We start from the raw sequence: 21,427 nt of genomic DNA, 5'->3' as shown, positions 1-21,427 counted from the left end.
AATGCAGTTTTTTCACAGTGTAGCCATAAAAAAAAAAAAAAGCCTGGAGCCAGACAGTTACACAAGTGCTGTCCTTAAGCCCGCAGCTCAGCAATGTGAAGCGGAACATCAGGATTCTTTTTCAGTTGCCTCTTTTTTTTAATTTATTTATTTATTTATTTAGTCAGTAGCCTGATTCAATATTGCAAACACCTTCACAACATCCAAAAAACAAACAAACAAAAAAAAACAAAACAAAAAAACAAAAACAAATTGTTTCATCCAGAACATGTATCTAACGATTTTTTTTTCCCTTTTCCAACCTCATGGGAATTTAAAAGTAAAAAAATAAAACAGTAAAACTATGACAACAGCACCTTGACATTGTTTTAATTCCAACGCTATCAGAAGGTAAAAGCAGTAAACGGATATAATACTAACAGGAATAAAGATACTTACTGTCTAAAATGTAAACGGAATGTTTTGGTTCAAATTTTTTTTTCTGAAAGAGGACAGTTTATCATCAATTCACAATTGAAGCAGCATGCAATTTTATTATTTTTTTAAACTTTTTACGTTTTCAATTCTTGGCAACGGCAACAAACCACAATGTTATCGAGGAATGTAATGCAGAGACTTATTTGTTTTAGTTGTGCGCAAATGACGTTTGTTCCCCTTCAGGTCATGGATATGTTCAATAAATAGATTGTGGAACCACTGTACTGTATAAACTTCAGTTATACATGCAGTCCATAAAATTATTATTTTACTGAATAATTTACCCTGTTATGTATATATACAAATAGATAATTTTGTCTCAATATAATCTATACAACACGAATCCACTATCTTCCCCTTTTAATGGTCAATGTACATACACAGGAAGTGTCTATTCTTATAAACCGCCAGCCAACTCTCTTTTTGTTATCCATGGTGAGAGCTCGCACATAAGACTGGGTAGTTCGGCACTGGGAATTCCAATGCCTCTTGTCTATGCCCCTGCAACCCTCTTTTGTGTAACCTTTGGGATTGCATTTGGTCTCATAGAAGTATTGCTTCAGTTGGCCTTTGGGTACTGGGACTTTTTCCAGGACCGTAACCGTTGCACCAGACATGTCCACTGCAGTCTTTTTCTCTGCTGCTGTTACCCACTCACTAGTACTGTCACACACGCTCAGCTCCCCACGGCGAGCAGGGTCAGAGTGGCGCCGGACCCTCATGGACATATTTGCTGCATCCAAGTAATTTTTGTACTCCTCAAGCAGAAAGAGCAATGGGGGCTCCAAAGGCACTTGACTGCTTAGCATAACCCGAGACGTGTACAAGTCAGCATCCTTGTTTTCCTCACTGGGCTGGATGTCCTGCTCCTCATCTAGAAGCTCCTCTATGACATGTTCAAAAGTGCCTGCCAATGATGTCAGTCCTCTTGAACCAGTGTTGGGCCCACTTAGGCTCTCCAGAGTCCCATGGGTCCGAAGACCTGGGTAAGCCAAGCTGCCTAGTCCTCTGACACTTGCTTCTTTCATAGGGGCAGCTTTCATGCAACTGAAGTATGAAATAACCATAGTAAGGAAAAGGATGGTCATCACTCTTCTTACTTGGTGGAACTGTTAAGGACAAGACAAAAAACAGAGATTTAAAATTTCATAGGGGCCAAAAAAAAAAAAATCCATATCCATTTAGTTGACCTGAGAGGAGAAAAGTTTACTTATGTAACAGCTGTTATGAACATCAGCAGCACAAAGGTGTAGATTAATATCAATGGTGCATTATTGTTTCCATTTTATGAAAAGACACTCAACATTTGTCCCTTGATTTATATCTTCAGCTAACACATAAGCCAATGAATAGGCAATCCTGCCCAAGGTCCTTCATTAGTAAATGTCACACTTCAGATACTATATAGGCCTAAGATTTAATGACCTTCCATTTGTGGTGCAAGTGTAACAGTAGATTAGAAATGGCACTAAACATCCACAGTACAATGGTAATAATTTGAAGAGTTTCAGAGATTGTCTGTTACAAAAAGAACAGGAGGATTTGTGGCACCTTAGAGACTAACCAATTTATTTGAGCATAAGCTTTCGTGGGCTACAGCTCACTTCATCGGATGCATTCATTCATCATGAAGTGAGCTGTAGCTCACGAAAACTCATGCTCAAATAAATTGGTTAGTCTCTAAGGTGCCACAAGTCCTCCTTTTATTTTTGCGGATACAGACTAACACGGCCGCTACTCTGAAACCTGTCTGTTACAAGTACACAGCTATGTATTTTAACCCTGATGTAGAAGTTGAGATGTAAAGTAAGGCTACCTTCTCTTGGCTATTAAAACAAATTTGAGGTTGTGTAGGTCACAACATGAACATTCTGGGCAAAAAGTAATTAGCTATGCATTTAGTCCTTATCCATACTGCAGCTTGAACTATGCTAGCAACAGCCATACTAAATAAAAGCTGCTCTGTCAGAACCCTCTCCAGCAACTGTTTTCCTGTGTGGTTGTTGCTCATGTGGGTCAAACAAGATTTCCATTCTGAGTGCGCGCACAGGTATTTTATTCCGAGGAGTGTTGTGGCCCAAACCGTGTCACAGCCTGCCTGCCTGAGGTTGTCTATAGCATATGTGGACACAACCACCATAACCTGTAACTATGGTTTGAAAAATACCTTCATTCACCAATAGAAACTATACAATTACTGAGTGTTGGCAAGCCTACCTCTTGCCTAAAAGCAGGTGTGTACAGAAATTGACTATGCAACCAGACAAACCATCACAGAGTTAATACTATAATAAACACTTAAAATACAGCCTAAGTAAATACATTGTTTGTATCACACACACACACACTTCAACACACGTTATATTGAAAGGACAATAATAAAACCGCTGTACGGTAACTTAGAAGGGCCAAATTCTACCGTCTTTATTCAGGCAAGCTTGCTGTTGAACGCAGCATTGATTTCAACAGTTTTGCCTGAGTAAGAATGGCAACATTTGGCTCCAGTGCTTGAGCACAGCGGAGCTAGCATGAACCAGCCATTAGGGCCCTGCCACCCCCCACCCCCAGGAGTTTTAAATATCATGACTGTCTGGTTTGCCTTCTGTGTCTCACACTTGGCCCACAGTCTGTGGTGTGAGATGGGCAAGGTGAGAGAAATGCTTGCCATGTGTGATAAGGCAAACAGCATGCAGTATGGAAGAGGAAGTGTGAGGGAGTGGTTTATTTATTATCAAACCCCACAACACACACCCAGTAGAATTAACAAAATTTGTTCCTATCAGCACCTCAGAGAGTCTGCTTGCATGTCTATCCACCTCCCCTTTGTTTTGTCTTTTCAGATTATAAGCGCTTCCAGGCAGGAATTGTCTCTTGCTATGTATGTCTGTACAGTGCACATTTTAGATGCTACATTGCACATTTTAGGTGCTCCTTTAATAAGAAATCCATACAATCCTTGAAACCCCTTAGCGACAAAGAGAGCTGTGTTTGCTGATCTGAATGTGCTGCTACAACATCTTCTAAGTCCACTTGTTACTTTTGCCCCCTTCTGATCCCTGCTCAAGCCAGTTCACTAGTAAGCAATGGCATTGTTCACATTTTTGAAGCAGCAGCTAATGTTCATTTCAGTGCTTTTGAAGTTCATTCGGAAGTACCTCATACTTGGCATGCACACTGGAGTAAATGCTATATTTGTCTGGCAACAGGGTGCTCTGCAGAAGTCTTACTTCATCTCCTACAAATAGTCTGTGGGAAACCAGTACTCCCAAATTCGCAAGTAGAAAAGACCAAACTCACATGCTAGAGGGACACTGCCCAGGTTTTAAGGCCCAACATTCACTTAGTGAAGGGTTATTTCTTTCAAGAGGAATTTACTTGAGGATCTCCCCAGCTCAACTCACCCCTTATGTCCAAGTCATCCTTCCTGTTTAAGTGTGTCACTGTGGCACAGACACATTGAAATTAAACAAACCTGATGCCTGTGATTCACAGGAACATAGTATTTGCTCTAATGATGAGGAACAACCATATTTTGTACATGAATGGTGTTTTTCATCCTTTGGATCTCAAAGCATCTTACAGACTGGGTATCATTATTAATATAAACATAGATTTATCTTACTGACAGACAGGGCACCTATGGCACTGAGAGATTATGCTCCCATTGGTTCAGCTGCACCCAAGAACTGAGCCACTGAAAAAATCTGTAAACATTTTGAAAATTCTCCCCTCAGTGATTTGCCCAAGATCACACAACAAGTTAGCAGCAGAGCTAGGAACAGACCAAGATCTTATGGCTTCCATTCAAGTACTCATTACTGTTGTTATTATTTATATTACAATAGTGCCCAGAGGCCCCAGCCAGTATCAAAGCTCCATTGTACAGGGAGCTGTACAAGAATAAAATAAAAGACAGTCCCTATGCCAAAAACCTTACAGTCTAAATAAGGATTAGACATGCCAGGTGGATGTAAAACACAACAGGGTGGGGAGGGGAGAGACAAAGGTAAGTGCAATAAGGACACACATATGAGCTAGGTGTACAGTTTGGGGGCCTCAAAGTTTGTTTTAAAATTAGGCAAGTAAATGAGTGACAGAATGAATCACTAACAGACTACCTACCTAGGCAGTTTACAGCGGGCATCATGATAGCAATGGGGTTTAAGAAGGGATTTGAAGGAGAAGAGACTAGTGGCTCTGCAAAATGATTTAAGACATACATTTCACCAGTAGTGGCTTAGCCGTTTTGCTGGCCAAGGTGGAAAATGTTTTTGGCACCTCCCCTCCCCATGAGTGACTGAGAGGCGGGGGGAAAGCCAGCCAAAACTGAGTGGCACAGCAGTTCAGCACCTCTGGAAGTTGGCATCCAGATGATTGCCCTACACCCCCCTAATCCTCCCCCAGAGTCAGCCATAAGAGATCTTGTGAAAAAGAGGCATGACAGTGCTTGTGGGAGACAAAAAAAAAAAAGAAAAGAAAAGTTCAATCTATTAGTCCACAGATATCCTCTGCCAGCTGGCCATTGGTCCATCCAGTCTGTCACTGCTCAATACCTACTGCTTCAGTCAGTTACCACCCACAATGCACCTAACCAGTTCTTCCCTACATCATGGTAGAAAAGAATCCACCCTAATCCTGATCAATTTACACATGACATAGATTTATCTTTATCGTGCATAAGTAATCTGGAGGGATGGGGGCTGAAGTCCAATTAGGCTTTCAATCCTATTAACAATCCTCTCAGCCATCTCCTACATTGCCAGATTTGCATGATGATAGCGCACATGTGGATTTGTTGATACAAGAGGTCACCATACCATGGCTTTTTTTCCTTTTAGCAATTTAGCCTGGCAGCAAACAGAAAAACTATATCTGGAATCCACCCTTAAGGCACCATAAACACACATTTCTGATAAGTGAATCTTGGGACCCTAAAATGTCAACAGTCTCCCCTTTAAACGAGTTATGGGTCAAGTACCAATGGATATGTAACATCTCAAAGGATGGGTCTGTCTGTATTTCTTTATAGAGAAAAGAGACTGTTAGTAACTTGTGCATTGGGCACAATCATCATCCCTGGCAAAGAATGATGTCCAAATGTGCTAATGTGGAGGGAAATCCTTTTAACACATACAAAACCTTATCATTTCATAGGCAACAGTGTGCTCATAGTGGAAGCACAGATGCAGTCACAGGAAGTCTGCTAATCTTGTAATGATGAAGTCACAATGGAATGAGAGTGTTAAATCTCAGTGCTCAGATAAAATTCTTTCAGCCACTTTCAAAAGCTGGAGACTTTTTCTTTGTTACTTTAAAAGTATTACCCCAGGCACTGAAAATGTACTGATGAATGCAAGGTTCATATCTCACTTAAGGAATTGGTACCAGATCCTTAATATTGTAATATCCATATCAAAAGGGTCTCTGGAAACAGTTATTACAGTTTGAATGTGAGTTTTCAGTTCTTTCCCTTCTGCTCCCAGATCAATAGAGTTATTGCCTGTTCCATTACAGTACATGTCTTGTAAATCCAAATACCAGTACAGATTATGTATGCACTCCTGTTTGCTGCTTAGCTACTATGCTGTATGAGCCAGAGGAGGGAAAAAGAGAAGAGAGCTGTATTTGCCTATCTTCCAATCTGCTTTTCTAACAGCATTTCTAAATATCCTTTACTATTGTATCCGTGCAGGCGGGTGAGGGTGGGGAAGGGATTCATCCATCCAGAATCAGTGCAGTACTTTCCTTTTCCATGTGGAAAGACAACCTCAATGAAACCTTGCACGGAGGTGCCTCAGCAATTCTAGGAATCTGTGCACAGGGCTGGGCTATAACAATTGTCCCTTCCCCACACAGGCAAAAAGTGACAAATATACCTAGAAGTTAATGCAGCATGCATGCCCTTTCACTTTCCCAGGAGGGCCCCAGGGCACAGAGCCAAAAGGTGTGAAATGGGACCACTAAGCCAGTACAGATGCACACGGCTCCTCTGTGGATCGTCCTTTTTCTGTAGCAGATCCATGGGGATCTCTGGGGTATTCCAGGCTTTGGGGACAGAATCTCTGCCTTTTTTGCTAGGGAGAGTGTGGTGGCCAACTTTCTGCAGTAACTCAGTTTTCCTCCCTGCCAGAGCTTTCCTGCCACTGCTTTTTCTTTTGGTCAACCAGGGCAAGATCTCCCACTTCAACTCAAAACACAGACCAGGGCCTGATCCTGCATGTTCTTTATGGGTGCTGTTACTTCTTTCCATCAGTTATGCTCTGAGATGATGTGTTTGGCTTTAACACAAGTTTGACACAATACACTTTTTAATATTAGTTTGTATTGTGATAGCAACTAGAAGCCCTGACTGAGAACAAAGCCCCATTATGCTAGGCACTCTACGTGCACATTGTAGGGGATGGTCCCTGGCCCAAAGAGTTTACAGTATACATAGCCTAGATAAAGGAAGAACCATTTTGGCAGAAGGGGAACTGGGGCACATAGAAATTAAGAGAATTCTCCAAGATCACACAGGAAGCCTGTGGCAGAGCTAAGGAACTGAAATGAGGTCTCCTGAGTCTCAGCCCAGTGTTTTGACCACAGAAACATCCTTCTTCCCTAATACAGCATGTCAGAGCAAAAACAACAAAAAGTGAGGTCATACACCACATGGGCCTGAGCTCAGATAAACCTGTCCTGGTTTGCACTGGTGTAATGCCACTGAAGTCAATGGAATTACATTGGTGTAAGTGAGGTCTGAAGTAGGCCATGTAACTGTAACAATCGGAAGGCAACCGGTTACATGCGGGCCTTGCCAATTATCCAGGACTAGTTTACATCTGAAGTTAATTACATATCTGCATAATCCCTCCAATAAAACAAATACTTTCATTTAATGAGACTTCATTGAAATATAAAATAGTATAATTATATAGATACGTAATTTAAGCAGATTCTAAAAAGATTAACAGGTCCTATTTCCAACAGAGAGACCTAGTCAATAGCTGTGCATAAGTACATTTCTCCACTGGATCTTGACACTAAAGCCACATGGTTTTGAAAGTTAAAATAAAGGAAACAAATTAGGCAGTGAATTGTACATGAGGCCTTTAAATTCATCAGAATGGAACCCCAGGTGGGAGATAAAAGTAGCAGCAAGAAACTATTCAATTTCTGTCTTGCCATTTTCTAAGATATTTTTTTAAGTTCAATTTGCTAAATTTTATTGAAGGGCACAGACATGAGTTCCTGCTCTATGTATCATTACAGAAGCGTGTGAACAGATACCAAAATGAAATGCATGTCAGCACATGATTTGCAAAGACTAAATGTACTGAGAACAAACAAGATTAACTTTTAACGCATGCATAACTGGATGTTTGATGCATGTAGGTTATCCTTAGGGGTATTTATACATCCAACTTTATAATTATTTTTAATTACTGAAATCAAAGGAAAAAACCACATGCACAAGTCACAATCTAAGGAATTAGCGTGTTCGTAAATTGTTGCATGATGTGAGGGAAGAATTATTCCCTATTCATGCTGGTGCTTATTGCTTCCTCAGGTAATAATACCAACCAGCTATGTTGCCAGAGATGGCAGCGATGGAACTACACAAGCTAGGTGCTATTTGGAAGTAAAGCTGCAAGAAGGTCTGAGTTTGTTGCAAACCACATCTTGCGAAAATGAGATATTCTTATTGTCTCACAAGAGTGTATGACAGCTGCTATACAACAATAATACATTGTATAGCCGTGATAGCCAACCTGTGGCTCTGGGGAAGTATATCTCTATTCAGGGTACCATATGGGGTTTTTGAGGAGTCCCCAAGTTTGACCAGAGCTCTTGCACCCAAGAAAGAGGGGAAATGCCAAGAGCAATCAGGGGAGAGGAAAGGAAAGAGGTAAACTGAGTCTCAGAAAGCCACAAAACAATTGTGCCATGCTGTCCTGACATTACATTGAAATATTAGCTTGGTGGTGCTGCTGGTAGCACTTGTCCTATAAATTCCTGGGACTGGGAAAGCTATGGGGCAAGGATGGTGGTGGGGAGATGGTTCCCCCAAATTACAGGGAGGCATGCCCAGCTGTTCCAATGGTACAAAACAGACTCCTCCCTCCACCCCATACCCAAGGTCGTCTTAACCCCCAAAAATACTTGAGGCAGGAGCTCCTGGTAGCACCTCCATCAGGCTGACATCTGAGAGGCTCACTGTCCCCACTTCGAGAGGTGGAGACAATGCAGAAAGTGGCAGCACAGGTAGGTGAGGAAATGGCAGGACAGCCTTCCAAGCCTAGCGGCTCAGTGATGTCACAACTCTTGTTCACCTTCATTTCAGCAGAGCGGTGATATCCTTTGGGTGGGGTGCGGGTGTGTGTGTGCATGAACATTCTGTTCGCTAGCTGGGAATGGGTGAGAGAGGATGGATCACTGGATGATTACCTGTTTTGTTCATTCCCTCTGGGGCACCTGGCATTGGCTACTGTCGGAAGACAGGATACTGGGCTAGATGCACCTTTGGTCTGACCCAGTCTGGCCTTTTTAACGTTCTTCTTATTTTTAATACTTCTACAATGGAAAATGGTTGTTTAGCTCACCACACACACAGCCTTCCAGATGTTTGTATGACACTGAGCACCTTGAAGACCTGGTCTGGATTGGGTAGGGCGACCATATATCCAGTGTTGGCCGGGACAGTCTCTTTTTTAAGCCCTGTACCGGCTGTCCTGACTTTTTCTTCTTTTTTAAAAGGTAGCATTTGTCCCGTTTGCTCTGGCTGACTTGATCTGCTGGCAGGAGCAAACAGGACCAATGCCTACTTTTGTCCAAAAAGTGGGGTGCAGTGTGGAGGAACTGGGGAGGGGGGGTGGTGGCAAGTGGAGATGCCAACCCCCTGCAGCAGGGGAGGCAGAGTTGGGGAAGTGTTCCAGCATGGCAGAAGGGTTCCAGCAACAGGCTGACAGACTCCTGAGGGGTCCCCCTCACAGGATTCTAGCCACGGGCCAACAGCCTCAAGGGGCTGGGAGGGGAGAGTTCCAGCCACGGGCAACAGTCTCGTGCAGGAGGGATGGGGGGGGCCTCAGACGAGCAGCTGGGAGTATCCAGTTTTCTCTTTGGGAAATATGGTCACCTTAGGATTGGGGCCTCTGAGCACAACCATAGTGAATAAAAACAACAGCAGCTTTCCAAAAAGGAGTTCACCTTCTGATAAGAGGCCACAGGTGGAACACTCCACTCAAAAGGGGAATAATTTTCAGAAACTTGTGAGCATGTGAATATGGGACTATCACTGAAACAGTTCTACAGACTGAGCTACAGAAAGTGCTAATGAGTATCCACTTATACAGGATAATGCACTAATCAGAAAATAGCTTAGAATTGAAATAACTAACAATGCAGAAGGAGCACCACTCAAATATCTTAGCTACCAACAGGTTCATTTTACTTACCAGGAGCTGAGTATGGTGGGGCGGGGAGGGATGCACCATTCTATAAGAACTATACCAGGGGTTAGTTTCTTGCACCATTCTATAAGAACTATACCAGGGGTTCTCAAACTGGGGGTTGGAACCCCCTCAGGGAGTCACAAAGTTATTACATAGGGGATCGCAAGCTACCAGCCTCCACCCAAATCCCGCTTTGCCTCCAGCATTTATAATGGTGTTAAATATATAAAGACGTGTTTTTTAATTTATAAGGGGGGAGGTCACACTCAGAGGCTTGCTATGTGAAAGGGGTCACCAATACTAAAGTTTGAGAACCACTGAACTATACAGAAAAGGCATAACTTCCAGGAGTGACATCCAAGCATCAGCAAAGGCTGATCATTGGAAGCAACACTGATTTCCAAACAGAGGTTAGCTCTGAAAACTGCATGCAACAATCTTAGCACCACTTACACTTGTGATATTACATCAAAGGATTGATTCAGCAGAAACATTGAACAGCTCTTTTGTGACAAGACAGATTCCTTTATGGAACTGATCACTCCTTTTAACTCTGCGTGAAATATAACCAGCCTATGTCAAAATTTAGCCAGTTCCACACTGAGGGTAGTTTTCTCTTCTTAATCAGTGAACAAGCCACGATTTGCTCAAGCCACTCTCCTTCAATAGCCAAATTAGGGTTGCCAACCCTCCAGGATTGTCCAGGAGTCTCCAGGAATTAAAGATTAATCTTTAATTAAAGATTATGTTGTGATGAAATCTCCAGGAATACATCCAACCAAAATTGGCAACCCTAAGAGCCATTAGTACTGAAACTCATGCCTAGCTGGATTGCAGCCATGATCATGCTGGCACACGAGTTGTCATACCAGTTTTATTTAGTGCTTAGGTTGCCTATCAGCAATGGGAAAGCTTGCAGAACCTCCCAAATAAGAACATTGCTGCAAGCAGTAATTCCTTTCTGGCCACCTATATGGCCACATAGGTGGCAGTTTGGATCAGATGTAAGCAATAGACAATGCATGTCTCATGTTGCTAGGAAGACTAAAGGTTAGGAAGTATAATGCTCAGGTGACACATCTGTCCCATGATATGGGCAGACAGACAAGGCTGTACAACCTCAACTGGCCCTCAGTGTGCTTTCTAGATAGGAAGAAAGCAATAGGGACACTACACTCATTTGTTCTAGGCAAGATACTTATCTGTGTTGAGGTCCTGACTGTGTGTGGCTTTGATCTAGGTGACAGAATAGCTGACTGGATACCTTGCTGTTAGCCATAGTCAGTCCTCAAAATGAAATAAATCAACAGTTTGCTGTGATGATCATGAACCAAAAACTGGAAATGCCTGTTATCAGAGCTCTGACCGTATTAACATAAACTGTGTCTGTATTTGTTAGCAGTGTTGACAGTCATCTTCTGTCCATCCACCCAAAGTTTGGACTTCTCTCAAAACATGCTGAGTCCATTCATCAGCATGGCATCTCTGTGGGGATACTTTCCATTTATGGGCAAGGGTTAAAGCTTACATTCAGATTCCAGAGTGGCTTCAGGGAGTCTGATAAAGCCAGGAGTCCAAAATTCCATGGAATGTAAAGGACAATATTGGTTTGTTAGCAACAATCTGATTGGCTAGTGGTTGAGCTTGGGAAGGTTGAAAAGCCTCCATCGTCTATGCCATGGTGGGGAATTTTTGTTGAACACAGACATAAATACTCATTAGAAAGCTAAACCACCTCTGTCACGGCACTAAAGCAGCGTGTGGGGAATTGCTGCATGTGTTCCACTTTGACTCCGTGCTTTGAATGTTTGAAGATAACAGGTTACTCACCAGTAGCAATATTAAAATATTACCAGAATTGCAATACAGACATTTGGATATGGAGCACACGCTTTTTTTTAAAAAAAAATTGATAACGATGATATATAATTTCTGATTACAAGCATCATGCAGTAGCATTCACAGTATCATTGTGGTAAATCAAGGCGGTTTTTTTTAAAAAAAATAGATTCTAATGAATACAAGACAGCAGCCTTACAGAAAATACAGGGTAAGTGTCAGATAACTCTTGTCAGGCCCCTGTCCTTGCTCCCAAATGTAAATGGAATGACTTCTTTTCTTGAAGGAATATTCCGCTGTTTTGTATTTCTATAAAGGTGGAACATTGAAATGATTTCTTTCCCGACAATTAAAAAAAAGTTGGTTTGCCCCTTCCCTGAGCAACTGTTTTTTTATAGTTTATTAATAAATGTACGGGTTTTTTCCCCAATTTTCCATGGTAGTTAATTCAGCAAGTGGTAACAGAGGTTTATTTCATACTTGTCACTAGGTCTAGTGACAGGCTCCCTGCAACCCTGAGACATTATTTCCATCAGAATTAAAAGGTTCACTGCTCTGGTAAATCCCAGAAGAGCATAGGGGGCCAAATCCTTAGCTGGTGTAAACTGGTAAATGGAGCTATGGTGATTTACACCAGCCGAGGCTTTGTCCCAGTATTTCCATGGACCGATCTTGTGGGAATGAAATTAAATGGGGTTACCACCCGAACAGCTGCATCAGAGCAGCACAATCTTTTGCCATACAGAAGACAGGTTCCAGTGAGACAGACTCCTCACGGACAGATGTATATTTGGGAATGATGATGTTTTCAGTACAACTCTATAACAAAGGTGGCTGATTGGAGTGTAGACGGTTTCCCAAACATGACTCTCCCCCCGAAATGTATCCTGTAACTATTTGCAGAAGTGTACAAGTAGCTCTAACATACCTGTAAGCAGTGATATGTAAAAGACAGCCTGTCCCAAGCTAACACTCCGCCCTCCAGAATGCTTTGCTTCTAGGAAATCCCCTCCTCCCCCAGCTGTGTTTGAGTGTGGACGTGGTCTTGTTGCCAAGATACAGCTCTTGCTGCCAGACCCCTCAAGCTCCAAAGAGGGAAGAACACACGTTATTAAGTAATTAAGTAACATATCTATGAAGCGGCTTCCGGGCCAGCCCCTTCCCGCAGATTCTGCTGCCTTCCAGGGAAGGAGAGCCGCTGTTCAGATAGCTGAAGAGAATGAGGAAGCAAACGTTAACTGAGGAAAATATAATGGTTCCCCATTCCAAAGAAAAACTAAACAAAAGACAAAAAAGCCACACAAAAGGATACAAAGTAGGCTACCCAGAAATAACCTTCCTATCAGAAATAGAAAACAGCTCTGTATATGGACAGATGGACAAAGAACCAGGTCCAGTAACTCTTGAGAGGTATTACTCTGAAAAAAATAAAGTGCAAGAGGACACAGATCGAGTATTTGAATTTCTGTAGTCCCTCCCTACTTGTATAAATTCTAACATTTTTATAGCGCTTGTCATCTGAGATCTCTAAGTGCTTTAAAGACATTAAGCCTAAGCCCCACAACACGTGTGTGAGGGAGGAATTGTATTAAAAATCCCATTTTCCTGATGGGTAGACTGAAGCACAGAGAGATTTAAGTAACTTACCCAAGGTCACACAGCAAATCAGTGCTGAGCCAGGAAAAGAACACAGAAGCCCAAACTCCCAGTCCCCTGCTCTAGCCACTACAGAACATAGCCTACCCATTCATATTACTCATACATTTTGCAAAGCTCTCTTTAGCAACACTGGATTCACTCTGTTTCTTACTCAGAAAGAGGCAGGGCTGCTCATTAAAACCTTAAGGGTATTATTTTGAATACATATGCTAGCTCACTCCCATCTGTGTTGTTAATTAGTTCCTGACTGTAGGTTAAATGTAGGGCATGTCGTCACGAGCCCAAGGTGGGGTGGCCAGACCTCCTGCTCTTGCCATATGGCTTTCTTTTTCCCTCCCCCCTTCACTCTTCAGTTTTTAACCTGATCTCCCTGCTTCTAATATGTGGGCTCAGCAACAACAACAACAAATATTGTTAAAATTGAAATGACATGCTAATGTAGAAACATGCTCTTCCATGCTCAGGCAGCTCTTCCAGAGTATTGATTTGAGACACATCACAGCTTCCGTGGCCCATACACAATGATTATGCTCCAAGTGAAAGCAGCTTCAGAAAAGCTGAAAATAACTATTCCACGTGTAGAACAACTACTGCACAAGTAGGTGATAGCCAGGGCTGCAAAAAACATTGCCCTAGGAGGACTGCATAATATGTTGCCAGGAACATGAAGGTCACCCCTTAATTTGTTTAAAATGGAGAAGAACAGAGCTGCCCCATTTGTAATACAGATACATTCCCTGGGGAGAGGATGAGATCCAGTATGCAGAGCTCCATCTCGATCCAAGCAATGGGAAAAAAATCAAGATGGAGGCAGGCATATTGGATTCCATCATCTCCAAGGCCACATCTCTCTATTCAACGTAAGACAGCCCTGGGTCATATCACATAATTCAATGGATCACATTTTGGGGTACACTTGAAGATTACCAATCATCAGAAGTGCTAAGAACTTGCAACTCCCAGCAAAATCAATTCCCAGTGAGCTGAAGTTGATTACAGAAGTAAATTGCAGGTGCTCTGCACCCATCAGAATTTGGCCCTAAATCTGTTTGCTTCAGAGTAGCCTTTGTTTAAACTCGTTCATGGCTTTACTCTGTCCTGTTTTCCATTTCTCATTTAATGGCTACTGGCCCATTAGCAAGGAGGTTATAGAAGAATTTTCCAAATGCATGATTTTAATATTCTCAGACAATTTGGGGGCTCTATTCAGCAAAAGGTCAATGTTGAACCAAGTTAAGACAAATCCAGGTGATTGAGCTTTTTGCACTACTTCTGTGGAACTATCACCCTCAGATTTGCCAAAACCATAGGCAGAGGCTCCATAGAGATTTAGGGCTCAGCTCTCTTACAGCCTTATATCATTTTATTATTCAATTTAGTCTTGCAGAATCTTATTCTCCCACTGGTCCTGGGTGAACTTTTGGTTTAGAATGGGCAAATAAATCATCATTATTTTTTTCATTTATTTTTATCATTGTTAGGCTGGAAAAGTAAATTTTGTGCCAGGGTTGGTAAACGTTATGACAATTTTATAGGGCAACTTTAAGAGGGACTTAAAAACACCGCATCATTTGGCCCGTGCTCCAAGGAAAACATGTCACCGAGATATGGGACAGGGTTCTTTAACAAACCAGATTCTGTCCAGGGAAACTAGGTATCTTTGTTTATGAGTACCACCGTTACAGTGCTGGATGTTTCTGTGCTGTTACATGCAGTTGTATTGCCCTGATTTTTCGCCCTACTGAGTGCATGTGGATAAACAATTGCTTAGCTCACCTTTCTACTGTTTCCTTTAAGAGGCTCCTGCATATTCCAGGCTGTTTCCCTCATACAGAAAAAAAACTTTGCAAAACTTCTCTTTGCTGCTCATAAAAAAAAGAAGAACAAAAAACAAGGACCTCCTTGCTGACCAAATCTGCATGATGCATCTGTGGTGACCTGCCAATATTTTGCAGTGAAAAGATAATCTGTGACTTTGTCACAAGCCATAATGTTCAGATTTGGATCCAAACCCTATGGAAGTTCAGAGGTGTTCAGATCTGGTTTTGGTTCAGCCCACTAGGGCTGAAGGACGGTAAGGATAAAGGGTAGCCATGAAGTTCATGACTTCACCATAGTTCATCTGTGTTTGGATCTTAGGCACTGGTTTAGACTCACTGCCAACTTGGCTTGTTTGTGGTTTTTCTTCCCCCTTGGATTCAGCTGTCAGCATTCAGAGTGAAGCCTATCATCACAACTATTTGTCTTTTGGCATTTATGTTCTAATCAGATCAGATGATCAACTCATGAGGAGCAGAAACATCAACTGAAGATCCAAGTATGAGAGCAGGAAGCCAGCAGACTCTCATTTATCTGAGAACACCAAGAATCAAGTCCTAACAATGACCAGGAGCCCTTGCCAAGAATATTCACACTAGCAACAGGGACACCGTTATTCTTAAGCAGGAGCGACTGATTTCATTAATTCAGCCCTTAAATAAAACTAAATATATGTAAGTAGTTTCTTTTCATCTCAGGATCTCAAGCACTTACAGGGTGCATGTCCATTTTAGAGATGGACAAACTAAGGCCCAGTAAGATTAAGGATGTTGGCAAATTCAAACAGTCATTGACAAAGCTGGTTAAAGAATCCAGAGATTATGATGTTTAGTTCCCTGCTCTAAACAATGCTGTATTTCCTCAGGAGCTCTTATGTTCAAATAAAGCAGTGTTTTACTCATCTTGGATGAGACAAGGGTTGAGAGGATTGAGAGGTTGTACTAGGATTGAGAGGTTGTATGTTTGATTCTACCATCTCCTTTAGACACTTAATATAAGATCCCATGAATATTGGTTAGGGTGAGAGGAAAAGGATTCTAGTCCAGTGCTTGCTGCTAAATAAATAATCATGATGCAGAAGCATGTGTTGAGGTCTTTTAAACCCCTATGTTTGTACAACGATATTTTTGCTCAAGAGTCCTCCCTATAATTGAGACATATGTTTTTTTGCCAGCAGCCTACTCTTACACAACACTGCATACATATGTGTGCCTATGTGGCTACTGTACTGTAATAGGCCAGCTTCTGCTCTCAGATGTGCATACATAACTAGAATTGCAATCAATGGGAGCCTCTCAGATATCTGAGATCATAATTTGATATAGTGAACACTAACCATATGACTCTCTATAATGTAGCATAGTATAAGACTTCTGCATTTGTGCTCCTAACTTGAATATAAAGGATTCTCTTTATATCACAATAACTCATTGAATCCCAAGAGAAACTTAGGAAATATAGATTAGTCATCTACCATAATATAGTGTGTGACTGTAATCGTAGGTTCTAAAGTTTCTGAGAAATAACCAGAGTCATCATTTAAAAGGACAAGATGCTAAGTAAATATTATAGACTAATGGCTGGGACTTTCAAAGTTGCCTAAGAGTTAGATTCTCAACTTCCATTGGAATTCAGTGGGAGTTGGGGGCCTCAATCTTTTAGACATCTTTGAAAACCCTAGCTTAATGGCTGTATACTGGCTATCTTAAGTCTACCTTTAAGTCTCTGAAACCAGTCTCCTATGTGAAGTCAGGGAGAAATATTTAGAAAAAAGATTATATGGGTTCTGGGAGGTAGGGAGTGCAGAGAAACACTCTAGCGTTCTGTATGAACAACTCCTGATGGCTGCACCAGGGAAGTGCATACTCCCAAATGGAAGGCAAGTACTATAATTTCCATCAACCAGAAGGAAATATGAAACATTTAAGAGGGGAAATTGTCATTGCCCTCCTTCATTCTGGGTTTCTCTGAGCCAGCCACACATAGAATAGAATAATCCACTCTTCATTGTACAATGTATGGAGTAGCTAAACACACATCTGCATATCCCTCCCACAGTTCAACCTCAATATTGTATTTAAAGATTGGGTTCAGAATTTCAGCCACTTTCAAATCAATGGGAGTTTTGCAATTTACTTCAATGCAGAGAGGATCTCATCCTCAAGAGTCACAGCCTCAAAAAATTCTTGGAATTTCTATTAAAAAAACTTTCCTGCACAATAAAATTATTTTAAATTAGTTTTCACGTAAATGAAAAATCAAATCCTTAAAGGGATTTTGCAATCATGTATTTGGCGCACACTTTGAACATGCAATTGAGTCTCAATGACACCTGTAACAAACCCAGAGAAATTTAACTTGCAAATATTTCCCTAGTAATAATATAAAGTTAAATAGGCATCTGATTTACTGAAAGTGTTCCTTCTTGTTTATTTGTTCACACCGCATAAAGAGGACTGTGTGAATACTAGAGTTTTCTGCCTCATCAGAAAAGTCATAGACACAACTTTAATGCATAAATATTTTAAAAACAAAGACGCCATGCACTGGTAAACCTAGTTTCTGTCTACTCAGAGCAGTTAATATTAATAGCCTCATCACTAATTTCAGTTTTCAAGAGTTGCTTACACAAAAAGTTGTTGGCATGTCTGGCAAATGTGTGGAATTTATCTCTAGGTGGCGATAGTAGTTCAGATTTTGAGCTACTCAGATCTACAAATACTTCTCCAGAATTTAGCAATAAGTATTCTTTTTATCCCATAGAATTAACTCTTGTAATTATTCTACTCTGAAATTAAAGCAACGTCCCTATTTTCTTTAAATTTATAATACAGTCTGAAATTAAGTAATATGATTTCTGCATTTTGCTGTCAGAGTATATGGAAAAAGGCAAATAGATTTAATGGACCCAAAATTAAGGCACCTTTATGGAATAAAGAGCCATTAAATTTCAAGCATTTTAGAGGACTTAGAAAAAAACTCATATGGATTGTCATGCTTTCAATTTTGTACACAATTGCCATGGAAAGAAATTACAAAGTCTTAATTAACTAGTTTAAAAGAGAATTACTTCATGGAAAGATACTACATTCTTAGTGAGGTAAATATACAACTACTGCAGCATGATGACAGCTGTCACGAATGCATGAAAAGTTATTATATGAAGTCTTATGGAACTCATCTTCAGACAATTCGTGTAGCTATTAGTGATGCCTAGATTATGCAGTAATGGGACATTTTGGGACTGGTAATATCAGAATAACTAAGGGACTATAATCACATATAGTCGGTATCATCCTAGCAAATCCTTTGTTTATACTACAAAATAAAAACAACCTGTTTTCTCCTCCCTTCCTTTTCATTTTGTATACTTGAGTGATTTATAAAGAATTGGAATTAATACTTCCTGTGATTGAAACTAGGATACTTGTTTTTTTGCACACCTAGTTTAACAAAGTTGATATAGCATGACTAGCAAATACGTGGTTAATGTAATCAGATCCTCAATATATTAGCAGATCCTCAGCTAGTTTAAGTCAATCTGGCTCAGCTGAAATCAATGCAGCTATTTTACACCAGCTGAGGATCTGCCCCAGTATGGTGAAGAAAGTGAAAAATTAAGACCCTGAACGAGCAAACACACTTTTGCATAAATTTACTCATGTGAATATTTGCACAGATGTCAGTGAGACTTCTCATTTGAGCATAGTTACCCACATACATGTTTGAAGGATCAGGACCTAAAATTATAGCAATACATGCCTAGCATAAAATAATGTTATGTGGTATTCCAACAGAACAGCTGTCCTAATAACACACCTGTCTAGTCCAAAAACTAAAGTATTTTCTTCCCTCTGATGCTGTGTCTTCTAGTATTTAAAGAAGTCTGCCTCCAAGTGGCATAAGGATTTAATCTGGCAACATCATCTGTTACACAATGTAGTCAGTATAAGAGCAAGTTGTTCGAATGCACTGTGTAGTTAATGTACATTATTATTGTGGCAGCATCTAGGAGTCCAATCATGGGCCAGGATCCCATAGCGTTAGGTGCTGTACAAACACAGTACAAAAGGTCAGTGTCCTACCCCAACGAGTTTACAATCCAGCTCTGAGACAAGAGACAACAGATGGAAACAGTCAGATAGGGGAGCACAAAGCAACAATGAGACAATAGTGGTCAGCAGGATACACAGTGGTCACAGCTTACCAGCTGTCAGTCTCAGTTCCAGCTGCACATCAGTCAGCTTGTTTAAAAGCACACCTGTACTGCTTGATCACTGCAATAAGATGTGTTAAAGGGGATATTACTCACCTTTTTCCTTTTTTGGAACCAGAGATTGTAATTTGTTCCACTACTTCTCATTTCAGTAATATTTAAAAAAAAATTACAAATCTAGTACTCAACTTTAACTGTTCTTAAAAACACCTATTTAAAATGCAGTTCACTGTTTGATATCACAGAGTGTGCCAGCATATGAACTGCTTTCAGAGATGATTGAGAGAGTCTTTCAATTAAGCAGCAATTTTGCAATTAGGAGTACTCATAACAATCATTTGAAAACAAGTCAAGACAAGTAAGTAATTACCCTACTAAAAGGATATAGCTGCTTACATCAGAGCCTCCAGTACCCCACGCAGTGCATAACATGAGATTTTTCACTGTAGGCAGATGACACATGCTTAACACTATGTTTCAGCCATTTATATAAATCTATAAGGCAGACACTTAAAATAAATTTGATGGCCTTTTATTTTTAAAGCAGTAGTGTACTCACTATAGCAGTGTGAAAGCTCACTGATCTCCACTCTCAGATTTACACACACAAAGTTTGAGATTCTTCTGCCCATAACTTCTCCTTGACTTCTGCTTTCCTATGTGCACCCTTGAGGGCCTATTAACTGAGCTAACAGTGCAACTTCTTCAGCTATTATGTTCTATTGTTTACGGTGAGACAGTACTGTAGAGATAATAAGTTAAAACTGCAGGCTTCTTTCAGCTCTGGATCTTCATTATGTGTGCGACTTTAAAAAAGATTTATTGGATGTTTATTTTCCTATGTGTGTCTTGACTGCACATTAGAAAGATGAATTTTAAAAATGTAACTCTGTACTGTGTTTTCAGCTGGGTCGTGCAGTCCTCCTGTGGCAACATATAAACTAATGTGTTTTATGTTTGAAAGCATATTGATGAGAGCCAGCCTTTTCAGTTTAGCCTCCTCATCCCCTTACAAAATACAATATACACTTGCCCTCCCCTTCACCCCTCTACCCCCGCTCCCCTATTCCAACAGAGTTATTCAGATAAGAATTAAAATGTTGTTGATCCTTACAGCTTGCTCTAACCTGACTTTACAGCCTTATAATGACGGCACCTCTCTGCAGTGCTAGAAAGCAAAGAATGCTGTGGACCTGAACACAAGGCATAAAATTTATAAATGGGTTTCCCGAGCTGTGGTTCAGTGAAGTTGAACATTAAGTGGTAGTACTATGGCAGAAAATTTGTTCATGTTATGGAGCCTTGTAGAAAGGCTCTTCTTGGGTGTGTTAACTAACAGTGACTATCAGCACTTTTCAAGTGATTTTATATTTGAGGCCAAGTTGTGGCTTTGGCCTGAGCCCAGAGTAAGTGGCAGCATGCTATTGTGCTGCCCCAAGAGTGGACCAGAAGAGAGTCTCAATGTGCCTCACAGATTCCCCCACAGTCTGAGGGACAGTCCTGCATCTAGTCTGTTTGCACACCTAAAGCACCACACATGTGCAGTGGGAGGAGATGTAATGCCTCTGTGAAGACTGTCTCCTCCTGCACATCCACCCATGGTTCGGATAGCTAGGACATGGCTGCCGGGAGCCTTATACCCACTTACATCACTGCACAGCTACACAAATCAGGCCACCTTTGGGTCAACGGTAATGCAAATGCTGTGGGGGCAATTTTGATTCCCATACTCACATTAAGTAGTATCTTACTCTGCAAGTAGATCCATTGATTCCAGTCAGACTATTCAAGGACTAAACTACTATTCAATGTGATTAAGGGATGAGAAAGTGGCCCTAAATCAATATTATGACCTTTTACTGTGAGGTGACTGATTAAACACATACAAATAAAGGACCAGATTACAAACTTCTTACTCATGCTGGTGAACAACTATCCACCCAAAATAAGTGGGACTAGTTGGATGACTAACTGTTCATGTGTATAA

General features: G+C 41.0%; 1 protein-coding gene across 5 annotated transcripts in view; it reads right to left on the bottom strand.

Annotated features, from left to right (window-relative positions):
• Positions 1-676: 676 nt before the first annotated feature.
• Positions 677-21,427, bottom strand: part of BDNF (brain derived neurotrophic factor) — a 46,525-nt gene continuing 25,774 nt past the window's right edge. For all 5 annotated transcript variants that reach the window (XM_073347787.1, XM_073347790.1, XM_073347786.1 and 2 more), the window contains exon 2: positions 677-1,586. In XM_073347787.1, the coding sequence (XP_073203888.1) occupies positions 825-1,586 (762 nt within the window). In that variant the 3' untranslated portion in view covers positions 677-824. The remainder of the gene's footprint in view (positions 1,587-21,427) is intronic.

Source organism: Lepidochelys kempii, chromosome 6 (genome assembly GCF_965140265.1).
Source record: "Lepidochelys kempii isolate rLepKem1 chromosome 6, rLepKem1.hap2, whole genome shotgun sequence".
NCBI classification, from domain to species: Eukaryota; Metazoa; Chordata; order Testudines; family Cheloniidae; genus Lepidochelys; species Lepidochelys kempii.
The sequence above is the reverse complement of the archived record's forward strand: the minus strand, read 5'-3'. Positions and strand labels throughout refer to the sequence as shown.